We start from the raw sequence: 21,504 nt of genomic DNA, 5'->3' as shown, positions 1-21,504 counted from the left end.
AATGTCTAGCCAATGTCTAGTCTATAATGTTGTGAGGTGTAAAGTTATTTGGCTTATTTTTTTAAAAGGGAGGATACCTTCATCTGTTCTATTTACTTTATATACAACTCTTTCTGCACGTAGCACTCAACTCACAAACTGCCTGGAAGAATAGAGCCAACAAATGCGGTATCACCTGCGTCTTTGAATTTCATTAAACTTTTCCAATCATGAATCGTCCTTTTTAAAAACAAATTCTAGCTAGTGTTTTAGTTGGATGTAATTCACCTCTCACTTTTTGCCTTCCGTTCCTCACAACCTATCTGTCCTGTTCTCTGTGTCTGGTGCCTTGTGTTGTCTCTGTGTTGCGTGGTCCTTAACACAGTGGATGCAGCACTCCCTCCGGTATTGACGGTGGCAGTGGACGTAGCACCCCGTCTTCTGTCAGTACTCTTAGTACCATTTGCCCAGGTGACTTGAAAGTTGCTGCTAAGATGGCCCCTAACATTCCTTTGGAAATGGAACTTCCTGGGGTGAAGATTGTACATGCTCAGTTTAATACACCTATGCAGTTGTACTCAGATGACAATATTATGGAAACACTTCAGGGTCAGGTTTCAACAGCTCTAGGGGAAACACCCTCGATGAGGTAATGCCAGTCTTTTTGAACCATGAGCTTATTAACTAAACACACGGGCAATGTCAACTCTAGTGGTATCTTTTAATAGTATCTTAATGGAAAGAAAACTATGTGGAAAGCTTTAAAGAAAAAATACTGAGGATTTATTGCAAATATCTAGTCCTGGTGGTCAAGAAGATTGGAGGAATTATCAAAGGCGATAATGTGACAGCAATAAAATAATATCGTATAAGAACCAAAGTTTATGTCTTCTGAAAGCTCTAATGATCTTCACAAACATCTGATTTAGTACTTCTCAAACTGATTTATAATTTACACTATGTCTGTCTTTTGAGGGGTCAAAAATTAGGAAGGGGAGGGAGGGTCATAGAACTTTCATGAGATGATATCTCTTTTAATGGCAGTGTGTGAAGAGGTAACTATTTTTCATTTAAAATATTTGACTCACATGGAGTTTTATAAGTGAATACCTCAGGTTATGAAAGTAAATATTTAATTCCCATTGAGCTTTACTGTGACTTTTTTCTTATGTATTATAAATATGTTTCAAGTACTTTTGCTATCACACTTTTTCAATTAAAATAATTTATTATGGGATAAATTCTTATTACATCCTTCAATATTGCAGAATCACTTTTTATAAATCATTGGGATGTTTAAGAATGCTATGTAACAATATCTTAAAGATATTTCAAGATGAATTCATTGAGTTAATAATATATCTCAGCCATTTTGCAAAAAATTAATATGTATGATTATTTTAAAATATAATATAGACAACTAAAATATATGTATATAACTATCTTTTCTAGATAATTCAGCTAAATGACATAAAGAGATAAAGTTTTTAGCACCTGATAAATAGTAGTATGGTGGTATTTTTAATTGTTCATTTTATATATATATATATTTGTAGAAAACAAATTTTAAAAAAAGCTGCTATAATTCTGAATGGATTTTAATGTGGCTATTTTAAAAAGGTAGGATAATCAATTTAACAGATGTATAGATGAAGATTTCTACATTATGTGTTTTAAACAATGGCAAATTGAATTTCATTGACTTACAAGTTAAATGACACTTTTGTCAATTCCACAAGTTAACAAAACAAATTAACCTTAAAAACAAAATTAAGCAATTTACCCTTAGTTAAATATAAAAGTGAATCTGAGCGCCATTACAAATTTTATGACTGAGAATAATCAAACTGGGTTCACTCCTGCACTATCATGTGTATGTTGTCTTTTTTCTGAAAAAAAAATTTTATTCACTTCTATAATTGTATATATCTATCAGACACAAGTCTTGTTAGTTAAAATATTATTTCCTAACAATCACTTTTTGGTTTCCCTCCAAAGTGTTTTGCCAAATGGGGAAGTACTGATGTGATTCCCAGGTCTGTTGCTCAATGACATTTTTAAGACAACATTTTTAATGTATTTACATTATATTTTTAATTAGAATATTTACTTGAAAGTCAATCTCGGTTCAGTAGTTGTTGTACACATAGTGATGACTGCATATTGAAGTCTGTTGCTGCTCCTGATGATGCTTCACCAGCCATACTTGTGTTTCAGTGAACCCACAGCCTCGGTACCCCCCCAGTCAGATGTGTACCGGATGCTCCATGACAATCGGGAGGAACCTACACAGCCTCGCCAGTCAGGCTCCTTCAAAGTGCTCCAGGAATTAGTGAATGATGGTGAGCAGTCACTAATATCTGCTAAAACATTATTGATAGAGGCCATTGGAAGGGTGGGGCAGGAAGAGTACAGCAAACATAACTGGATACAAGTCTAAAAGATGTTTGCAGGTTTTATTGTTGTTGTTTTTGGTACCAGGGATTGAACTCAGGCGCACTTGACCACTGAGCCACATCCCCAGCCCTATTTTGTATTTTATTTAGAGACAGGGTCTCACTGAGTTGCTTAGCACCTCACTTTTGCTGAGGTTGGCTTTGAACTCTCAATCCTCCTGCCTCAGCCTCCCAAGACGCTGGGATTACAGGCAGGTGCCACCTTGCCAGGCCTAAAAGGTGGTTTTAGTCAGTAACCAAATGAATCATTGCTCAGAAGGATTTGGGTGGTCCCTTGTTTAGGAAAAGAATATTCAGGACATATCCAAGTAGCCACAAAATGAAACCAGTCATATAAAGTCACCAAAGACAAATTCTATCCACGGTAGTCAAGGGTAACCCAGATCATGAATCATAAAATCCTTTTAAGTAGACATCTTAAAATTCCTCAGCCTCCCAAATTTAGGGCATCATCAACATCAAAGTAAAAAAAATAAATAAATAAAACATTGTAATGAACCTTTAAAATGTTCTGAATTCTGTGCAGTGTACTTTACACACATTATCATGTAATCTTCGCTATAACTTATGGAGGTAGGAGCTATTATTTACCCTATTTAATCAATAAGAAGCTGAGACACAAGGAATGCAGGCTTATGCAAGGTAACACTGCCAGGAAATATCAGGGCTGGGCCTTTAGCCCATTGCTGCTGCCTACTGATCTTACAGTCTTACCCATGCTTTTCCACCCCCAAAGATATACACTTATCCTTTAAAAAGTTACACAAAAATGCAAGAGTCCTATTAAGATGGGTACTGTTAAATTAATTAATTAATTAATTAATTAAATGGAGGGCTGGGGATAAAGCTCAGTTGGTAAAGTACTTGTCTCACATGCACAAGGCCCTGGGTTCAATCCCCAGTACCACACAAAAAATAAATAAATAAATAAATAAAAATGGAAACAAGGGTTCGTAAAGAAGCTGGCACATACCTGTAATCTCAGCAATTTAGGAAGCTGAGGTAGGAGGATTTTAAGTTTGAGGTCAGCTTCAGCAATTTAGAGAGACCCTGTCTCAAAATGAAAATGCCTGGGGATATGGCTGAGTAGTTAAATGCCCCTGGGCCTGGGTTCAGTCCCCAGTATACACACACACACACACACACACACACACACACACACACAAAGTTGGCAAGGATAAGGAGATTATGAGAACCTTTGTACTTGTGCATTGTAGAGACAAATGTAAAATGGTGCAGCCACTGTGGAAAACAGAATGGTAGCTCTTCAAAACCTTAAGTGTAGAATTAACAGTCATGCATGCCTGTAATCCCAGTGACTTGGACTTAGGCAGGATGATCCCGAGTTCAAAGCCAGCCTCAGCAACTTAGTAAGGACCTAAGGGACTCAGTGAGACCCTATTTCAAAATAAAAAATAAAAAAGGGCTGGGGATGTGGCTCCATGGTTAAGTTCCCTGGGTTTAATCCCTGGTATGAAAGAAAGAAAGAGAAAGAGAAAGGGAGGGAGGGGGAGAGAAAGAGAAAGAGAGAAAGAGAAAGAGAGGAAGGAAGGAAGGAAGGAAGGAAGGAAGGAAGGAAGGAAGGAAGGAAGGAAGGAAGGAAGAGGGAAGGAGGGAGGGAGGAAGGAAAAGAAAAACCATGGAATTAACCAATGAAGCAGCTAGGAGATATAAACTCAAGCAGATACATGTACACCAGTGTTCATATTATTTGCAAGAGCCTGATACTTGGATAAACAAAATGTGGCATATACATAATATATTATTCAGCTTTTGAAAGAAATGAAATTCTGATATGTGGTGGAACATGGAAGAACCTTTAAAACATTATGCTAAGTGAAAGAAACCAGACATGAAAGGATAAATATTGTATGATTCTACTCATATGAGACAGCCAGAATAGACAAATTCATAGTGACATAAGGTAGAATAGAAGTTACCAGGGACAAGGAATGGAGAGTTATCGTTTAATGAATACAGAGTAGATGATAAAAAAGTTTTAGAAATGGATATTTAGGATGGTCGCACAACACTGTGAATGTACTTAGTGCCACTGAATTGCACACTTAACAGTGGTTAAAATGCTAAAGTTCTTGTTATGCATATGTTCCACAATAAAAAATAAATAAATAAGTGAAAGCTGCCCTCTGTTCGTTTGAGCATTTTGTAAAACTCCCTCCAATAACAAAAAAAAAATAATAATAATTTTAGTTCTCTTTTTTGAAAGTTCCCATTTCAGAACCAAGTCTCTTCTTTGTCAACTGGTCCTGCTCTTTGGAAATGATAGCACAGATAGAACTTAAGAATTCCTTAGGTTAAAGTGCACACTTTAAAATAGAAGCAAAGTACAAACCGGAGCCAGCTGTTCCTTGCCATAAATGGAAACACTTTGTTTTTCAGATGACCGTCCTGCTGGAACTCGAAGTGTGAGAGCTCCTGTTACCAAAGTCCACGGTGGTGCTGGCAGTGCTCAGAAGATGCCACTCTGTGACAAATGTGGGAGTGGCATTGTGTACGTCTTATTTTTAACCCAAAATTTCACTATAAATCTTGGTGGCCGGTTTCCATTTCTTCTACTTTAAGACTTTATGTAGAAGAGGCAACTATGAACAACTTAAATATCTACCCATCAACTTGAAATATAATAAATATAATGTGCCCACCACATTTAGCACATTTTGACCAGCATTCCTTAGCCATACCCCCAAACTGGCATATAATGTGAATCAGCAATAGCAATTTTACTTTCAGAAATAACTCTTGTGAAAAAAATGCCCCAAATGTGTATTTAAATATAATTTCCAAGAATTGTAATTTAAAAGCCCTCCCTTCTTTAATATATAACCTTTTAATACTTCCTTTTCTGTGTAAACAGAAACAAATATAGGGATCATCAGGTTGTTAATTAAAACACATTATCTTTACCCATTTGCTTAAGTTACACAAATGTTAACATATGATTTTTCTAAATAGTCATTTCAACAGACTTCATGTTTAAATAGCTGCACTTGCATTTTCAAGTGAACCAGATTATTAGAATCTCTGTGCTACATGTGTCTCATGTAGCCACTTCTCTCACTCCTTTTTGCTCTTCCCCTATCATGAGCTCAAGCACTGGAGCAGCAATATCTGTCCAGTGATCTAGGCTACATACAAGAGGGCAGTGAGGAATGAGCCTGGTTAGAACCAGGGGAGGAATATGAAACAAGAAAGAGTAGAGCAGGAGGCTTGGGAGCAGAGAGAACCTTAAAAAAAAAAAAAAAAAAAAAAAAAAGTCATGATGTCACCAAAAGCAATTATTGCACTATGTTGGGGTAAACTGTTTCCACCACAGTAAAGGCAAGTCCACCCACTCCCTGAGAATCTTTGCAGGTTTTGTCTTTTTATATCAAGACTCTCTCTCTTTTAAACAGTCAGAAAAGAATTCGGTGTAGGATCCTACGGGTTGTTTGGTTGATTGGTTTTTTTGTCTACAAACTACTTGTTTGATGATATGAAAAATATTCACACATCAACCCCAGACACAGGATGATTCAGTCTGGTTGTCTGCCACCTCCCTGACTGTCACATACACTGTCACCGCCCTGCGCGGATCTACAACTGGAGACAACTGTTGTTTCCAGAATGTGAAGCAGATAACACCTGCCTTCTGTGTTGTGTTCTCTCTCTTTGTGTCACATACTCTGTTTTTCACTTGAACTTGTTCTCCCAACAGTGGTGCGGTTGTGAAGGCACGGGATAAGTACCGGCATCCTGAGTGCTTCGTGTGCGCAGACTGTAACCTCAACCTCAAACAGAAGGGCTACTTCTTCGTGGAGGGGGAGCTCTACTGTGAAACTCACGCAAGAGCCCGCACGAGGCCCCCGGAGGGATACGACATGGTTACTCTGTATCCCAAAGCTTAAGTCCCCTGCAGCCGGAGCAGGCTCGCATGCACGCACCCACGCACATTCACAAGCAAGGACAGGAATGGCTTTGGGCAGGACCATGGCAACTGTCAACTCCGAACCTAAAGCCAAGGCTTTTATATGTTTATTGGAGGGGGAAAAAAGGGAAGAGAGATGCCTGCTCTATGACAAAAACATACGTTTAGCTATGTTTTGCAACTCTTTTTATCTTTGGGGGATAACAATAATAACATTTAGAGCAATAATTTTTTTGTATGTCATGCTTCAGAATTTGCATTTATAACATGATCATTCAAAGCATAAACATCAAGATATTTGGGAGAGTCGAGTTGTCTTTCCTAGACAAGTTGATTTTGGAAATTGTGCTAAATACCAAACAATAGTCTTAGTCTTGTATTCTAACATAATCTGCAGCTGTCTATATCTGTTTTAATTATTAGCATGCATGTCCAAATTCCCATGATTTCTCTAGTTTCATATTCAAACATCTATATCACTGAATGCAACAAACATAATAAATATGTAAAATGTTTTTAAAATACCTAATGATGTGGCACTCAATGAATTTAGTTAAAATCAATATTTCAATGAAAGGGCCCAATCATATCTTGACATGTACAATAACACCCAAATATTTTAATATTTGTTGGTTTATAGAACTCACTCTTTCTTAAGAGCCCAACTTTTCTGCTGATGGGTGGAGCATTTAAATTTTCTAGTTAAAGTTAATTCTGATTAAGTTTACTTGGCTTTGATACAGTCTCTTTCAATTGAAATGTCCCTTTCAGATAAACACTCAGGCAAATGGAATTTTCAAAGTCCATGCACTCAATGATTTACCACTGCCTCCTCCTCCTTCCTAAGATAGCATCTCCAGGAGGAGACAATTTAGGAGACATCTTAAGGAAGGCAGAGACAACCAATCTCCTGTGTCCCGCTTATATTCATTGCTGAAATCCATGGTTTCACTTGGGGTCTGTTTCTCAACATGGGGCCAAACAATAACCCCATCTCCACCACCTCCAGAACTCTTAGCTCAGCCTCCCAAGGAGTCAAGCATCCTTTGCGTGTCAAACATGAATTCCATCTGGCCCCTGGCCCAGGCAGTCTGCCATGTAGGCTCTGCTTGGAGTTACCTTGTCTCTCAGCCTCGCGGCCCTCGTGGCAATGCCCTTGACTTGCATCTCTCACCTCCTTCCCATGTTCCTCATCAGGGATACATGAGAACTTCTGAAACTATCTCCTCAAAGTTCAAACCATGGGGAAGCAGCAGGATGGAGAGATGGGAATTCTGTCGGGCCCTCTCTCTCCACCTCAGCACACAGGCTTCTCTACCCTACTGCAGCTACCTGTTAACCTAGAGCAAGTATTCTCCTCCTGGGGTGTCCCAAATAGGACACCAGTTTTATTGCTATGGGATTCTCCCAAACTTATTAACTAATTACTTCTGACTCTGATTAGTCCAGAGATCTGACTCAGTGAGAAGAGCCAGAATACCTGCCTGGCCCCTGTACGCATTTGAGATGCAACTCCTATGCCCAAATATTTATTTACAGAACTATTTTAAAAATAAGAAACTATTGAGATAAAAAATATGAATGTATCCAAAATACATTTTTAAAGGAGTAAAAGTTTATTTTGGAGCTTATGGTTTCAGAGGTCTCAGTCCACAAACAGCCAGCTCCATTGCTGTGGGTCAGAGGTAAAGAAGAACATCATGGCAGAGAGGAATGGCTAAGGAAAGTAGCTCAGAACTTCACACAAGGAAGCAGAGAGCCAAAATACATTTTTATTCAAAGGTTGTTTTTAAATATTTTGTCCTGGGCAACTTAAATATTTGGAAACTAGAGAGTGAATGAATTATCATTGGCTTAGAAAACCTGAGAAAGTTCAAACCTAACGTAGCAATGAGAAAACTGAAAACCAACCCCATTTACGCTCTAGAATCTTCAGAATTAACAGGACTAGGCACTTTGTGACTAGACAATAAAGGTGTAACTACCATAAGAAGGACTGAGTGGAAGCTGTTTAAAAATCTCTTAATCCCGGAAGGAAGTTCCTATGTCCCCCTACATGCTCAAACATACTCCCCAGCATTTCCCAGTAAGTCTGTATTGTCCAGAAAAAGTGAGGCAGAACATCTTTGAACTGGAATATGGACGCAAAACCAATGATAGGTGTTGCATACTGAAAAAAGAACAAATTAAGTAAGAATCAATGACTCAGGAAAAAAGCGTACATTAGGCATTATGTTGTATATGAATGTACACTGTATACTAGACATTAGTCGGTATTTTCCTTAAAATCATATTTTATATATTTTATATGTAGTAGATTACATGATGAACTGCTTAAGTTCTGGTTTAATAAGTAGCTTTTTATTATTTTTAATTTTTTTTTATTTTTACATCCTCAATGTTAGCAGAGATCCTGTTGTTTAACAAACATTTGTTCAGAAAAATAGGTGGAAGAAACAGTCACTTGCTCATCTGAGTCATACACTTGCCTGTGATAAGTCTTCTCCTGGGTCAATATATGGATCTAAATAAAACTTTGCCTTAGGGAGAGAGAGGAGGGGAAGGAAAGGAAGGTTCTGGGAAGGAGACGAGCAACTAATGTTGCGTGCATGTACAATTAGGGCATAACGAATCCCATTATGTACAATTATAATGTACCAATAAAAAAAATTTTTTTTTTAAACCTTGCCTAGATTCTGACAAGGTCAGGCACAGTATGAATTCATATAAACTTGGCTAAAATAGGCCTCAGGGAGAGGGAGTTCCACTTCAGTGAAGAGAAAGAATCCACCAGGTGTTTCATCAGGAGATTGAGCTTCAGTACTCGGCATTGAAGGGGTATTCTGCCAAACGGGCCTGGTAATCCAGAAAACAGGCCCTCCAGTTTTTGCTGAAGCTGAGTATGGTTGCCAACTCCTTATGGCTCCATTTGAAGTCAAAGACCTGAAAGTTCTGGTGTCACACACCTGGGGATCATTACCACATTTCTCGGAATCTGGAACCAGATCAAAACCTGAGCAGAGGATTTTTTTTGTGTTTTGCAGCAATCCCCTTAATCTTGGGGTCCTCCGGTAGTGAAGGGTCTTCTAGTTTGGCCCAAGGTCTACCTGGAGAGCCCAAGGGGCTATAGGCTATGACAGTTATTCCCTTGGGGTGGCAGTACTGGATCATTTTCTCCTGGGTGAGGTATGGGTGAAACTCGACCTATTTAGTCACTGGTTTCCATTTGAGTCAGGGCTTCTTCAAGATCCTTTCCATTTGGAAGTGGTTGAAGCTGGAGACACCAAGTGCTTTCACTAACTCCTCATCCTCCAGCTCCTTCATGACCTCCCAGGCATCCAAGACTGTTATTTTACCAATGAGGTGGTTGGTTTTATCGTCTTTGTGGAAAAAAGTCCTTCCTAGACCGAAATCCCTGGGGCCAACAAATAAGATAGACATCCAGATAGTTTAGTTTCTGATCCTTGAGGGTCTTCCAACAGGCTTCCTTCACAGGATTTCTCTCAAAGAAGATGCACTACAACTTGCTCACAATAAAAAGGTCCTCCTGCTTCACCGTCTTCTCTTGGATATCTTCTCCTACCTCATTCTCATCTGATCGGAGTAGGCACAGTCTATGTGGTGATACCCTGCACCAATGGCCACTTTCATAACTTCTTTGCCTTTGCCTCCGGGAGACTTCCAGGTGCCCAGACCCAAAATGGGCATCTTGGCTTTGGTGCTGAGCTCCACAAAGGTGGCCATGGTTGGAAGTGGTTCTGAAAGAGCAGATAGATGTCTAGTGTCCTCAAGAGGTTTTTATAATAAAAATAAAATAGTATAGTTCTAATCTGAAATTTAGAAGAGATATGTTTTGGGGTTTTTTTGTTTGTTTTTTATTTTATTTGTTTGGTTTTTGCACCAGGGATTGAAGCCAGGGGCACTTAACCACTAAGCCACATCCCCAGACCTTTTTAAAATTTATTTATTTGTTTTTTGTTTGTTTATTGAGACAGCGTCTTGCTAAGTTGCTTCGAGCCTCACTTAGTTGCTGAAGCTGGTATTGAACTCGGAATCCTCCTGCCTTAGCCTCCCAAATCTCTGACATTACAGGCATACACCACCACACCCCACAGAAGAGATATGTTTTCAATGGGATAATTTAAACTATGTGACTGAGGCCAATTAAGCATGCCCTTACATTTCACATTCATTATTTTGAATAAAAAATGTTCTTTTAAGAATTCAAGCTAGAAATTTAAATGTGGAAAAAATTAACTACAGAGTAAAGAAATAGAAATACATGTTATATAAAAATTGTTCTAAAATATATAAGATACAGAACAAGAATGAAAATAACAACATTGAAATGAAAAGAGATTCAAACTTTTGGCCAAGCATGGTGATGCACACTTGTAATCCCAGTGGCTAGGGAGGCTGAGGCAGGAGGACCATGAGTTCAAAGCCAGCCTCAACAAAAGTGAGGTGCTAAGCAACTCAGTAAGACCCTGTCTCTAAAATAAAACACAAAATAGGGCTGGGGATGTGGCTCAGTGGTTGAGTGCCTTTGAGTTCAATCCCTGGTACCAAAGGCGGAGGGGGGTGGGGGGAGGAGAGAGAGATATTCAAACTTTTTTTAAAAAATCAAACAAATGTAAAAGCAAGATTTCTTCCATACATCATTTTGTCCTTTAATAATGAATTCATAATAGGAATTATACATAGAAATTTATGCCATGAGCAAAGAATGACAACCAGTTTATACTTAGCTCACATAATCGCATATTTTCTTAGAAAACAGATTTAGTCACTATTCACAGATTTATAAGCTTTTGAAAGCTAACTATAATCAATAAAGTTATCCATAATTAAGAATAGGGCGTCTATGAACTTTGGACTCATGATTAATTAAATTGCTATTTTTCAGAGTGGAATTTAGGAGAGAGTTCCCACACTCTACTGAAAAGGTGATTGATTGAATGAAAACAATTCTAGTTATCATATTTTTGCAACCTAGTAGGCAGGATAGAATAAAGCTTAATGGTTAATGTGACCCACTAACTGTTTGCTCATCACTACTAAGATAAAGTTTCCTAATTGCCCAATAAGTGTACACTCCAAGATTAGCAGAATGGAGCTTTGGGTTTCTTAACTACTTTATTCACAAACATTTGTCAAATTGTCCTTGGAACAGATTTGATTTACTGTGATTTCAGTCCTAAGAAAAACTGCTACTTTTTATGATTACTCTTTATTATCATGTCACCATGGACTAATGTTCTTTTCTTTTTTTACACTATGATATCTGTATTTAAGCATAAAAAAGAAGATTGAAGAAAGAATGAGGCATAACAAGTCAATAAGCCATTTGCTAGAAGTATATGACATGTAATGATTATGCTCTCAGGTTTCTGGCCATCGTGCGGAGCATTCAATAAATATTTATTGAGTACCCACTGAGTAAGAAAGGTTAAGATGACATAACAAAATAGTCTTTTAATACTTTTGCCCATATTTACAAATCAACTTTTTAAAGCTGATTGGAATGTTGCATGTGATTAATTTTAGAACTAAGTACCTATAATATGTGGTTGCTTTATCATAATGACTTCCATATTTTGAAGAAATATTATCAACTCTCTATTTGATTGTTTGATAATCAAACCTAAAATCAGATATTAACATTAGCTTTCAAATACCTGAGAACTTTGTCTAAGTAGGTGGAAAACTAAAAAAAAAAAAAGTTTTCTTCTCTCTAGAAATAAGGGATATAGCACATCTTGATTTATGAATTATCAGCATAATTACATATCCATAATTCAAAGAATGAAAGTCTAAGACCTAACTACCATCCCCATCATAAGTATCCTGTAAAAACTGACTTTAAGTCTATATAAAATACAAAATGTTTCGTTAGGGATGAAAATTACTCTATTCATTCATTTCTTTCATTATTCATCTGGTTAAAAAGTATACATGGTCTGGGCACCATGGCACATGCCTATAATCCCAGCGGCTTGGGAAGCTGAGGCAGGAAGATTGCAAGTTCAAAGCCATCCTCCACAAAAGTGAGGCACTAAGCAATTCAGACCCTGTCACTAAATAAAATACAAAATAGGGCTGGGGATGTGGCTCAGGGGTCAAGTGGCCCTGAGTTCAATCCCTGGTATCCCAAAAAACAAAATAGTATGCATATTATCTATTTCAGCACCAAGAGCAAAAATTTGTTATAAGTTTGAGACCTACTTCTCACAAAGCCAAATTCCCATTCCACCTCCTTTTACAAAGGACACAAATCAAAAAGCCCAAGTGTTTATGCATTACCCATCATAAGTATAGGAAAAACAGTAGAATGAATCAGATGAAACTTTCCTATGTTCATATGTGAATACATGGCCAGTGTAACTCCACATCATGTACAACCACAAAAATGGAAAGTTATACTCCATATATGTGTGATATGTCAAAATACATTCTACTGTCGTGTATAACTAAAAAGAACAGATTAAAAATAATAAATAAATAAATAATTTGGTATGCACATAGCTGGCTCATTAAAGCACTTAGGCTAATAGTCCCAATGTCACACATGGGCACCTGCATATTACCATTGGTGCCATTTCCTGCAGTGCTTCTTGGCCTATCCTTTCTTGCATCTAGAGTTCCAGTTGCTGCATCTGAGTTTCCAAAGTTCCCAAACACCATCCTTCTAGACGATGACTTCATTCTGCAAACCTTTCATTCCTCCTCAAGGATACATTTGTCCTTGACCCCAATTTCTCTGATTAGCGCTTAGCCTGCCAGCTACTCTAACAGATTAATTCATGCTAACAAGTACTCATAATTTTCTGCTAACCTTATTTATTTCGGATATTCATATTCTCAACTATTCTTTAATCTCAAGTGGCAGAAACCTTAGTATATACTTTAGAGAAAAATACTATGGTGGCAAACATTTAAGTGTCTCTCAAATGACTTCTTTTATTAGGAACAGGAAAAAAAATTGATCACTGGTTCAACACACAATTCATCCATTTGACTTTAAGTTTCAGAATTGACATACTCTTCAGGTCAATTCAATTTTTAACATGTTTTATTAAAGGATAAAACACATACTGAAAGGTATCCACATCACCAGTGTACACACAACACAATGAGTTTATTCACAATGAGTGAAGATCATCCATGGGTGAAGAAATGAGATATGGCTAGCTTTCTAAGCCTACTCCAGCCCTCTGTCATTTACTAACATACCCTAGTCTCTAAAGTTTTCTGCTATGCCAGCTTCTAATACCATATATTGATTTTTAGAACACCGAAGTTTGACCTTCATATAAATAAAATCATATAGCAAATACTCTTTTGTAACTTGTTCCATGTGTTGACCTTTTTCATTACTCTTCATTTCTTTCTGCATTTCCATGTTTGAATCTTTAAGAACTCCCTTTATTTATTCTTTTATTAAATTTGTTATATTTGACAGCAGAATGCATTACAATTCATACTACACATATAGAGCACAATTTTTCATATCTCTGGTTGTACACAAAGTAGAGTCATACCATTCGTGTCTTCATACATGTACTTAGGGTAATGATGTCCATCTCATTCCATCTTTCCTACCCCCTATACATTCTCCCTTCCCCTCCCTCCTCTTTGCCCTATCTAGAGTTTATCTAATCCTCCCATGCCCACCCCCAACCTCATTATGAATCAGAGAAAACATCCGGCGTTTGTTTTTTTTGGGATAGACTAACTTGACGTAGCATTATATTCCATAACTCTATCCATTATCTACAAATGCTATGATTTTATTCTCTTTTAATGCTGAATACTATTCCATTGTGTATGTACACCACATTTTCTTTATCCATTCATCTACTGAAGGGCATCTAGGTTGGTTCCACAGTTCCTTTATTTATTCTTTAGGGAAGATATGCAAGAGGAAAATTTGTTCCATATTAGTTTTTCTGAAACTTTTTTATTTCAGTGTCATTTGTAAAGGCTCTTTCAATCCATGAAGAATTCTAGGTAACAGTTATTTTCTTATTTTGGTATCCTTTTATTATGATTTTAGGTATATAATTCAGTGATATTAAGAGCATTTGTGGTGTTGTACATCAATTATAAACATCCATTTCAGGACTTTTTCATCATCCTCAAACAGAAACTCTGGACCCATTAAATAATAACTCCCCCTTCCATCTCAATTCTTGGTAACGTCTCTTGCATTTTCTTACTCTGAATATGCCTATTCCAGATAGTATCATATAGTATTTGTCCTTTGGTTTTATCCACTTAGTAAGATGCTTTCAAGATTCATCCATGTTGCAGCATGTAAAGAATTATATTCCTTTTTAAATCTGAATATTCCATTGTATCAATATACCACATTTGCTCATCCAATCATCTATCAATGGATGTATAGGTTGTTTCTACCTTTTACTTATTGTGAAAAATGCTGCTATAAACATTGGTATGCATATGAAAGTTATGTTATTTTATTTCAGTACCTTTACTTTTAAAGATTGTAATACTCATGGTGTCTAAATTATCACTAAATATTATAAATCCAAATACAAAGGCAAAATATGGCAGAATCAACTCCCATAGGTTATGACCCTGTACCTACAAAGAGAACTAATCTCCCTCTGCTGACTATATATAATTAATTAATTGAGTATATATGTATATTTTTAATTGAATGCTTTATAAAACTTGACATAATTTATTGCTCACATTCATACCTTATTTCTAAGCCTTACAACAACTTTGCAAATAAATATTTTACAGATGAGGAAAAGTTTCAGAGAATTTAATTTTTATGCAGAACCAAACAAGTAGAGTAAAAACCAGCATTTAAATTCACCAACTTACCTAGTAACGAGTAATAAATACAGTTTGGGAATCCTTAAACCTAAGAATTCTAAACATCATTAAAATTCCCCCTCTATATTGGGTCATTTATATCACTGTTACTTTAAAGTCTATGTTTGTTCTTTTATAATAAAAATAAATTCTTCCCGGAAAACTAGAAAAAATAGTGTGGAATAATAAAAAATGACAAACAGTGATGTTACTATGTAAAGATGTCATGTTTGTCGTGGAAATAGCCCTGGGTAAGGATTTGGATTCCTGCTGTGGCCCTGCCATCATTCAGAAAGATGGAATGGATGACCTCTGAGACCTCTGCCAGCTCATACATGCAGCGATCTGTACTTGAAATGTCTTCTTCAGTGTCAACTGGGTTGGGCATTCCATTTAGCAAGGGTGTGCTGTCAATGGGGCCAGATTCTTGGTTCAATTTAGAAGTTTCCTTCTGTTCCATGGTCACAAATGACACCTCTGACTCATACCATGGCTCACAATAGAAGTGAAGCATAAAACAGATGTGTTATTTAAAATGCATTAGCTCCGTTGGAAGTACACTTTAGTGGTATCCTTACAGGGCTAGGGAAATGTGCTATTACTATTGATATGTGGCAAAGTGACCTGAGGCCGGGCAGCTGGCCAATGTCTAACAACCAGAAAGGAGTTTAGCTCCAAGGAAAAGAGGACTCAGTACTGTGAGCTGAATTAAAGACTCCTCAATTTAGAAGACTACTGCTTCTAAATGTGCTGAGATTGATAAACTCCTACACCCACTCTGGAAACCTCACAGAGGAAACACGGATGACCTGAGTGTCTGGTTACAGAGAAATGAGCTCACTATTGCTTCTGCCTCTATCATCTCTAGCAAATGGCCAAAACAGCACACATTTAAAAAGACTGTTGTTAATTCTCCTCTTCTTGGTGCAAACCATACCTATTACTCTATTCCTCAAGTTCTGTCCTATTCATTTTTTCTACTCAATCTCTCTATCAGTGAATCTTATTCTTACCCTACAAATCAAGTACTCTACTACACTGAGATTTCATTCACTCCAGTCAGAATGGCAACTATTAAGAAAACAAATAACAACAAGTGTTGGCGAGGATGTGGGGAAAGGGTATACTCATACATTGCTGGTGAGACTGCAAATTGGTGCAACCACTCTGGGAAGCACTATGAAGATTTCTCAGATAACTTGGAATGGAACCGCCATTTGACCCAGTTTTCCCACTCCTTGGCATATACACAAAGGACTTAACATCAGCATACAGCCACATCAATGTCTTCAGCAGCTCAATTCACAATAGCTAAGCTATGGAAGCAACACAGGTGCCCTTCAACAGATAAATGGATAAAGAAAATGTGATATATATAATGGAGTATTACTCAGCCATAAAGATGAATGACTTTATGACATTTGCCGGTAAATGGATGGAACTGGAAACTATCATGCTAAGTGAAATAAGCCAATCCCCAAAAAGCCAAAGGCCAAATGTTCTCTCTGATATGCAGATGCTAACTCAGAATAAGCAGAGTGGAGGCAAGGGAAGAATAGAAGTTCTTTGGATTAGACAAAGGAGAATATAGGGAAGGGAGAATGGATGGGAATAGGAAAAACAATAGAATGAATTGGACATAACTTTCCTATGCTCATAGATGAGTATATGACCAGAGTAACACCACATCATGTACAACCCCAAGAATGGGAAGTTATACTCCATGTTTGTACAATATGTCAAAATACATTCTACTGCTATGTATAACTATAAAGAACAAATTAAAACAAAAAAAAAAACTCTCTCTTTTCCTAACACCTATTTATTCTTAAGATACCTTGATATTTCTCTGTCTCTATCCCTTTAGTATATGAAACTTCCTAGAGTCAGACTAACTCCACTCTCTTAATAACCCCATTGTACTTCTAAATAAGTCCTCTTAGGATCACAAGTTCAAGGTCAGCCTCAGCAAGTTATCAAGATCTTATCTCAAAATTTAAAATAAAAAGGGCTGAGGGCGTAGCTTAGTGGTAAAACATCCCTGGATTCAATCGCCTGTACTGCAAAAATAAATATAATAAATTTTTAAGAATATTAAGTAATTTCTCCTAAAAGCAGCAAGCAGCTTCCTAAGAGCCGAAGCTGGTGATTATCCTTAGTTATGGAGTTTATTCTCTCATACAGATAGAACCAAGTTAAAATCCACACTAAAGGCAAGTTACTGAAGACTGAGTATAGAAGTGTTTTCATTTGAATCAAGCCTTTGAGCTGTGGAAGGATAGCCCATAAGTCACCCAACACTAGCATATTGGTCCTCTCTCTGGGCTCAGAAAACAACTGCCCAAATTTGTCATATCTTAAGGGTGGCTTCGTCACTTTTTATACTACTAAAGATGTCATCTATGATTAATGATAGCCTTGTGATCTCAGGTTAAAAACAAAAGATGTTATGAAGCTAGAAACCCCAGAAAAATATTTTAGCCTGGTCATAAGTTTCTAAGAATAGATTTGACTAGCTTGTTTTCTGCAATGCTCTTGAATTTGTTCCAGATTCTTAAATCTGCAGCTGTCGGTTAACAGGTGAGGGCTCTAAGAGGAGAATTCAGAGATTGTGAAATACTGTGATTCACAATTTTTTAAGTTGTAGTAAAGATTTTGATTCCATTCTTTAAGCAATGAACTTCACAATCAAAAAAGGTCACAGACTTTTTTTTTCAGGGCAGTTGGTAGTCTGATCAACATAAGAGTCCAGAGAAAGTTTATCTCCTAGTTATTGCTCTACTCTCTAAGTGACATGAGATCAAATGAAATAGAAACAGTATCACCATGCGGAGAAGATAGTACAGGTGAAATGTGAAACTATATCAGAAAACAGAAGTCTTTAGCTCTAGTTTATACTAGTTTAAACATGTTTAGACTTTCTCTATACATTTGCAAAATTTAGATGAAGTACTAACCTACTTCAGAGAATTCTAACACATTATGGGAAAAAAATTTTTTAAGACATGCTGATTTGGGCAAAATCAAAGTTTCAGCATCAGGAAGTCTAGTACTGTCCAGTTTTTAAAAAGTTTTCCAGAAGATCTTTTAACCGTCCTATACTAAAACAACTTTTGTTCATAAAAATCCACAATCCATCAACACCATGAAGTGTCAGCAAGAATATTCCAACAAAAGCAATTATTGAGGGAATAATTACATATAGAGGGAGGAAACCTAAGGTCCCCCAGAGTATTTTGAAACAGGAAACATTGTTGACCTATTTTCAAATGAGACACAAATCCTTCAGTGTCATCTGAGCAGGAACAGTGACCGGGAGATCTGAGCAAGCAGACTGCATAATATGACAGGTTTCTCTGGATATCACTAACCCTTTCTTGACTGTGTATGGAGAATCTGAGTGCTGTAGAAGACTGAGTACTCAAGAGCTGTCAAATAACTTGGAAGAATCTCAAGAACCAGTTTTTACTGGTTCACCCAGGATAATGGAATTTTACCCATTTTGAAAGTCCAAAGGAAATCTAATTGTACTATTCTCTTTTACTAGTAATAGTACAATTACTAGTTCTCGACTACTATTCTCGTTCACTAGTTCTAATTTATCTTCTAGATAAGCAAATAATCACTTTATCTGAGTTTCACAACATAGCAATGAGTAACTTTAGGGTAAAGATGATAGATTTTGAGAGTCTCCATAGGAAAAAAAACACACACACATTTTTAAAATACATTCAAAAATACAGATAATACAAGAAATTATATTCTTTGCAATTAATATAGCATCAGACAGACTTACATTTTTTAAAATGGCTATTGACCCCTATGACTCATAAAAATCAATTTCAGATGAATAGCAAATCTAAATATGAAAAGTAAAACAACAATGCTTCCGGAAACAAAAATGAAAGAATCATTTCAGGATCTTGCAAAAAGCAAAGTTTGGTGTCTAATCCCAAGGAGGAAAAGAAGATCCCCCTGAAGGGAGGAGCACTGGGGTCAGTAGTTAGATCCCTAATAGGGTGAGCAAGTGACCCTGCCTGGAACTGGCTGGGGCATGATGACATCAGCACCCAAGGAGGATGGGGGGATCTTCATAAACAGGAGGCCCAGCCCAGAGTACCAGTCCAGCAAAGTGAGGTCAGTGTCAAAGTAGAAGAGGAGCTCAATGGAGTGCTGAGTCCAGGTAGAGCAGCAGGAGGAGAGGGCACAACACACAGGAAGTAGGACTTTGCTCAGAGAAGTGACTCCATAATGGATAATGGATGTTGTGATTCTCATTGTTGGTAAAGGAAATTATAAGTTTGGAAAGAAAAACCTAGAAAGAGTACTGCGGTGTTGGACTGGAATTGGAGGTGTCATGAACTTATGATTCCCGTTATACAAAGATCCAGAGAGTAAATGTGTTTGTGTGCGAATGTATGAAGGCGTGTGTGCACTTCTGTACAAATACAGACCTTCCCAAGATGGCCTGTGAGAGTTACACTGCAACAGCAAATGCACCCTCAGCACCATATCCATTCTCCTCTTAAACCGAGGAGAAATGGCTGACCACAGGGCCAGGGCAAGGGATGTCTGGTTGTGTCAAGATAATTAAAAAAAAAAAAAAAAATACTTCAGCAATGAAGGAAACATGCCAAAAGTACATAGAAGTCTGCTACACAAAAACAGTCCTTGGCCAAATTAGGAAAATTTGAACAATATAAATAATGTTAGTAGCAGAAGATAATCCAACAGAACCTACTGAATAATAGGAAACGCTAACCCACACAAAAAAATATAAATAAATGAACAGAGTAAAAGCTGGTGATAAGGGGAATCTTTACATAGTGTAAAGTATATTCCCTAAAAAATACTTATTAATTACAAAGGGAAACAAAAGTAACTTTACCAGAGAATTTTAGGCAGGTACCACCTTAGTAAAGCCAATTAATGAACATCATCACTGAGAGGAATCACAAATTAGACAACACATTCTCCTGTTATCTCTTTAAAAGACATCCTTTTTTCTGATATTTGAGCTAGGATAGTTGAATCTCTTTAAATAAGAAAGAACCACAGGAAAAAAAAAATTTCAACAATGGTATGGAATCTCAACCTAGTCTGTGGGCCTTCCTTAACTACTGTCTGTACCTACTGAAGTAGGAGCCTTCGCATGGATTGTACTCATTCTCACAACAACTGGTCTCCTGTGCTATGGCTAGGTAAACTGATGCTCAAAGAGGCCAAGTTATTAAGTCACTGTTATCAGCTATTAAGTCACTGTTACCCACTGAATTCGGGATAGAGGGACTTTCAAGTATAAGTTGTGACCAGTGGCAAGAGCTTTAAGTGGGAATGAGTAATCAGATGAGACTTTCTCCACTTTTCACAAATGTTATAAAATGGCCCCCAAAGAGCTGGACTCAACACTCATTCCCATTTTTTAGAAACATGTTAATTCTCTGTACCAATTCCAGATTCTCTTTTCAAATAACAGGGTTACCAAATTCTGTGGTTCATGTGAGGCCCTTAACAAGGGGTGTTTTCTGAGGTGTGCCATTCTTGTGGTAGGCATTTTCATTATTTAAAACATTTTTTTCTGAATTTATTATAAACTTTGATGGATGTTTAATATACTAATTACAATAATTTTCTGACAAATTAATTGGGTCTTGTTCTAACTGAAAATAACATGATTTCATTTCCAAAAGAGAAATGAGTTTGATCACCACCAAGAGGCCTGTTGACCTAACACCTAAAATAAACTGTCCGGCTTACTAACAAGTCCCTTTTATGATGAACTAATTGGGAAGTATCTTAAACTTAAATAAGTCTCTCTTGAAATAAGTGCACTGTCTAATTTTGCAAGAACTATCATCATCTGTTTTTTTCCTGTTTTTATTCTACCTGGTATGACTGAGCCTTTTATTTAAATCCACAAATACTTTCTATGTAATAATCAACATTCACTTGTCATCTGTTTTAGTTGGTTTTTTCTCTGCTGAGACCAAAAGACCAGACTAGAACAATTAGGGGAAAAAAGTTTATTTTAGGGCTCATAGATCTCAGGGCTCAGGTGAGGGAGAACATCATGGCAGAAGAGTGTGGTAGAGGATAGCAGCTCAGGAAAAAGCAACCTGAGGAAGTAGAGAACTCCACTCACCAAGAACAAAATATATACCCCAAAGGCATGCCCCCAGGGACCCTCCTCTTCCAACCACAGCCCACCTACCTACAGTTACCACCCAGTTAATCCCTATCAGGATATTAAAGCACTGATTAGATTAAGACTCTCATAACTCAACCATTTCACCTGTC

The 21,504-nt window shown here is 37.1% G+C and overlaps 1 protein-coding gene and 1 pseudogene across 3 annotated transcripts in view; one reads left to right on the top strand and one right to left on the bottom strand.

Annotated features, from left to right (window-relative positions):
* The window catches only part of Pdlim3 (PDZ and LIM domain 3), a 28,652-nt gene extending 21,768 nt beyond the window's left edge, over nucleotides 1–6,884 (top strand). For 2 of the 3 annotated variants that reach the window (XM_076853702.1, XM_076853703.1), the window contains exons 5-7: nucleotides 2,197–2,321; nucleotides 4,836–4,947; nucleotides 6,151–6,884. In XM_076853702.1, coding sequence (XP_076709817.1) covers nucleotides 2,197–2,321; nucleotides 4,836–4,947; nucleotides 6,151–6,340 — 427 coding nt within the window. In that variant the 3' untranslated portion in view covers nucleotides 6,341–6,884. Of the gene's footprint in view, nucleotides 1–364; nucleotides 629–2,196; nucleotides 2,322–4,835; nucleotides 4,948–6,150 lie in introns of all 3 variants that reach the window. The other variant, XM_076853701.1, reaches the window with a different exon arrangement.
* Nucleotides 6,885–9,177: 2,293 nt separating this feature from the next.
* On the bottom strand, nucleotides 9,178–10,104 carry LOC143396509 (aldo-keto reductase family 1 member B10 pseudogene; annotated as a pseudogene).
* Nucleotides 10,105–21,504: the final 11,400 nt, after the last annotated feature.

The sequence above is a fragment of the Callospermophilus lateralis genome, chromosome 4, assembly GCF_048772815.1.
Source record: "Callospermophilus lateralis isolate mCalLat2 chromosome 4, mCalLat2.hap1, whole genome shotgun sequence".
Classification (NCBI taxonomy): Eukaryota; Metazoa; Chordata; class Mammalia; order Rodentia; family Sciuridae; genus Callospermophilus; species Callospermophilus lateralis.
Note: the sequence above shows the minus strand (reverse complement) of the source record. Positions and strands in the feature narration are given on the sequence as shown.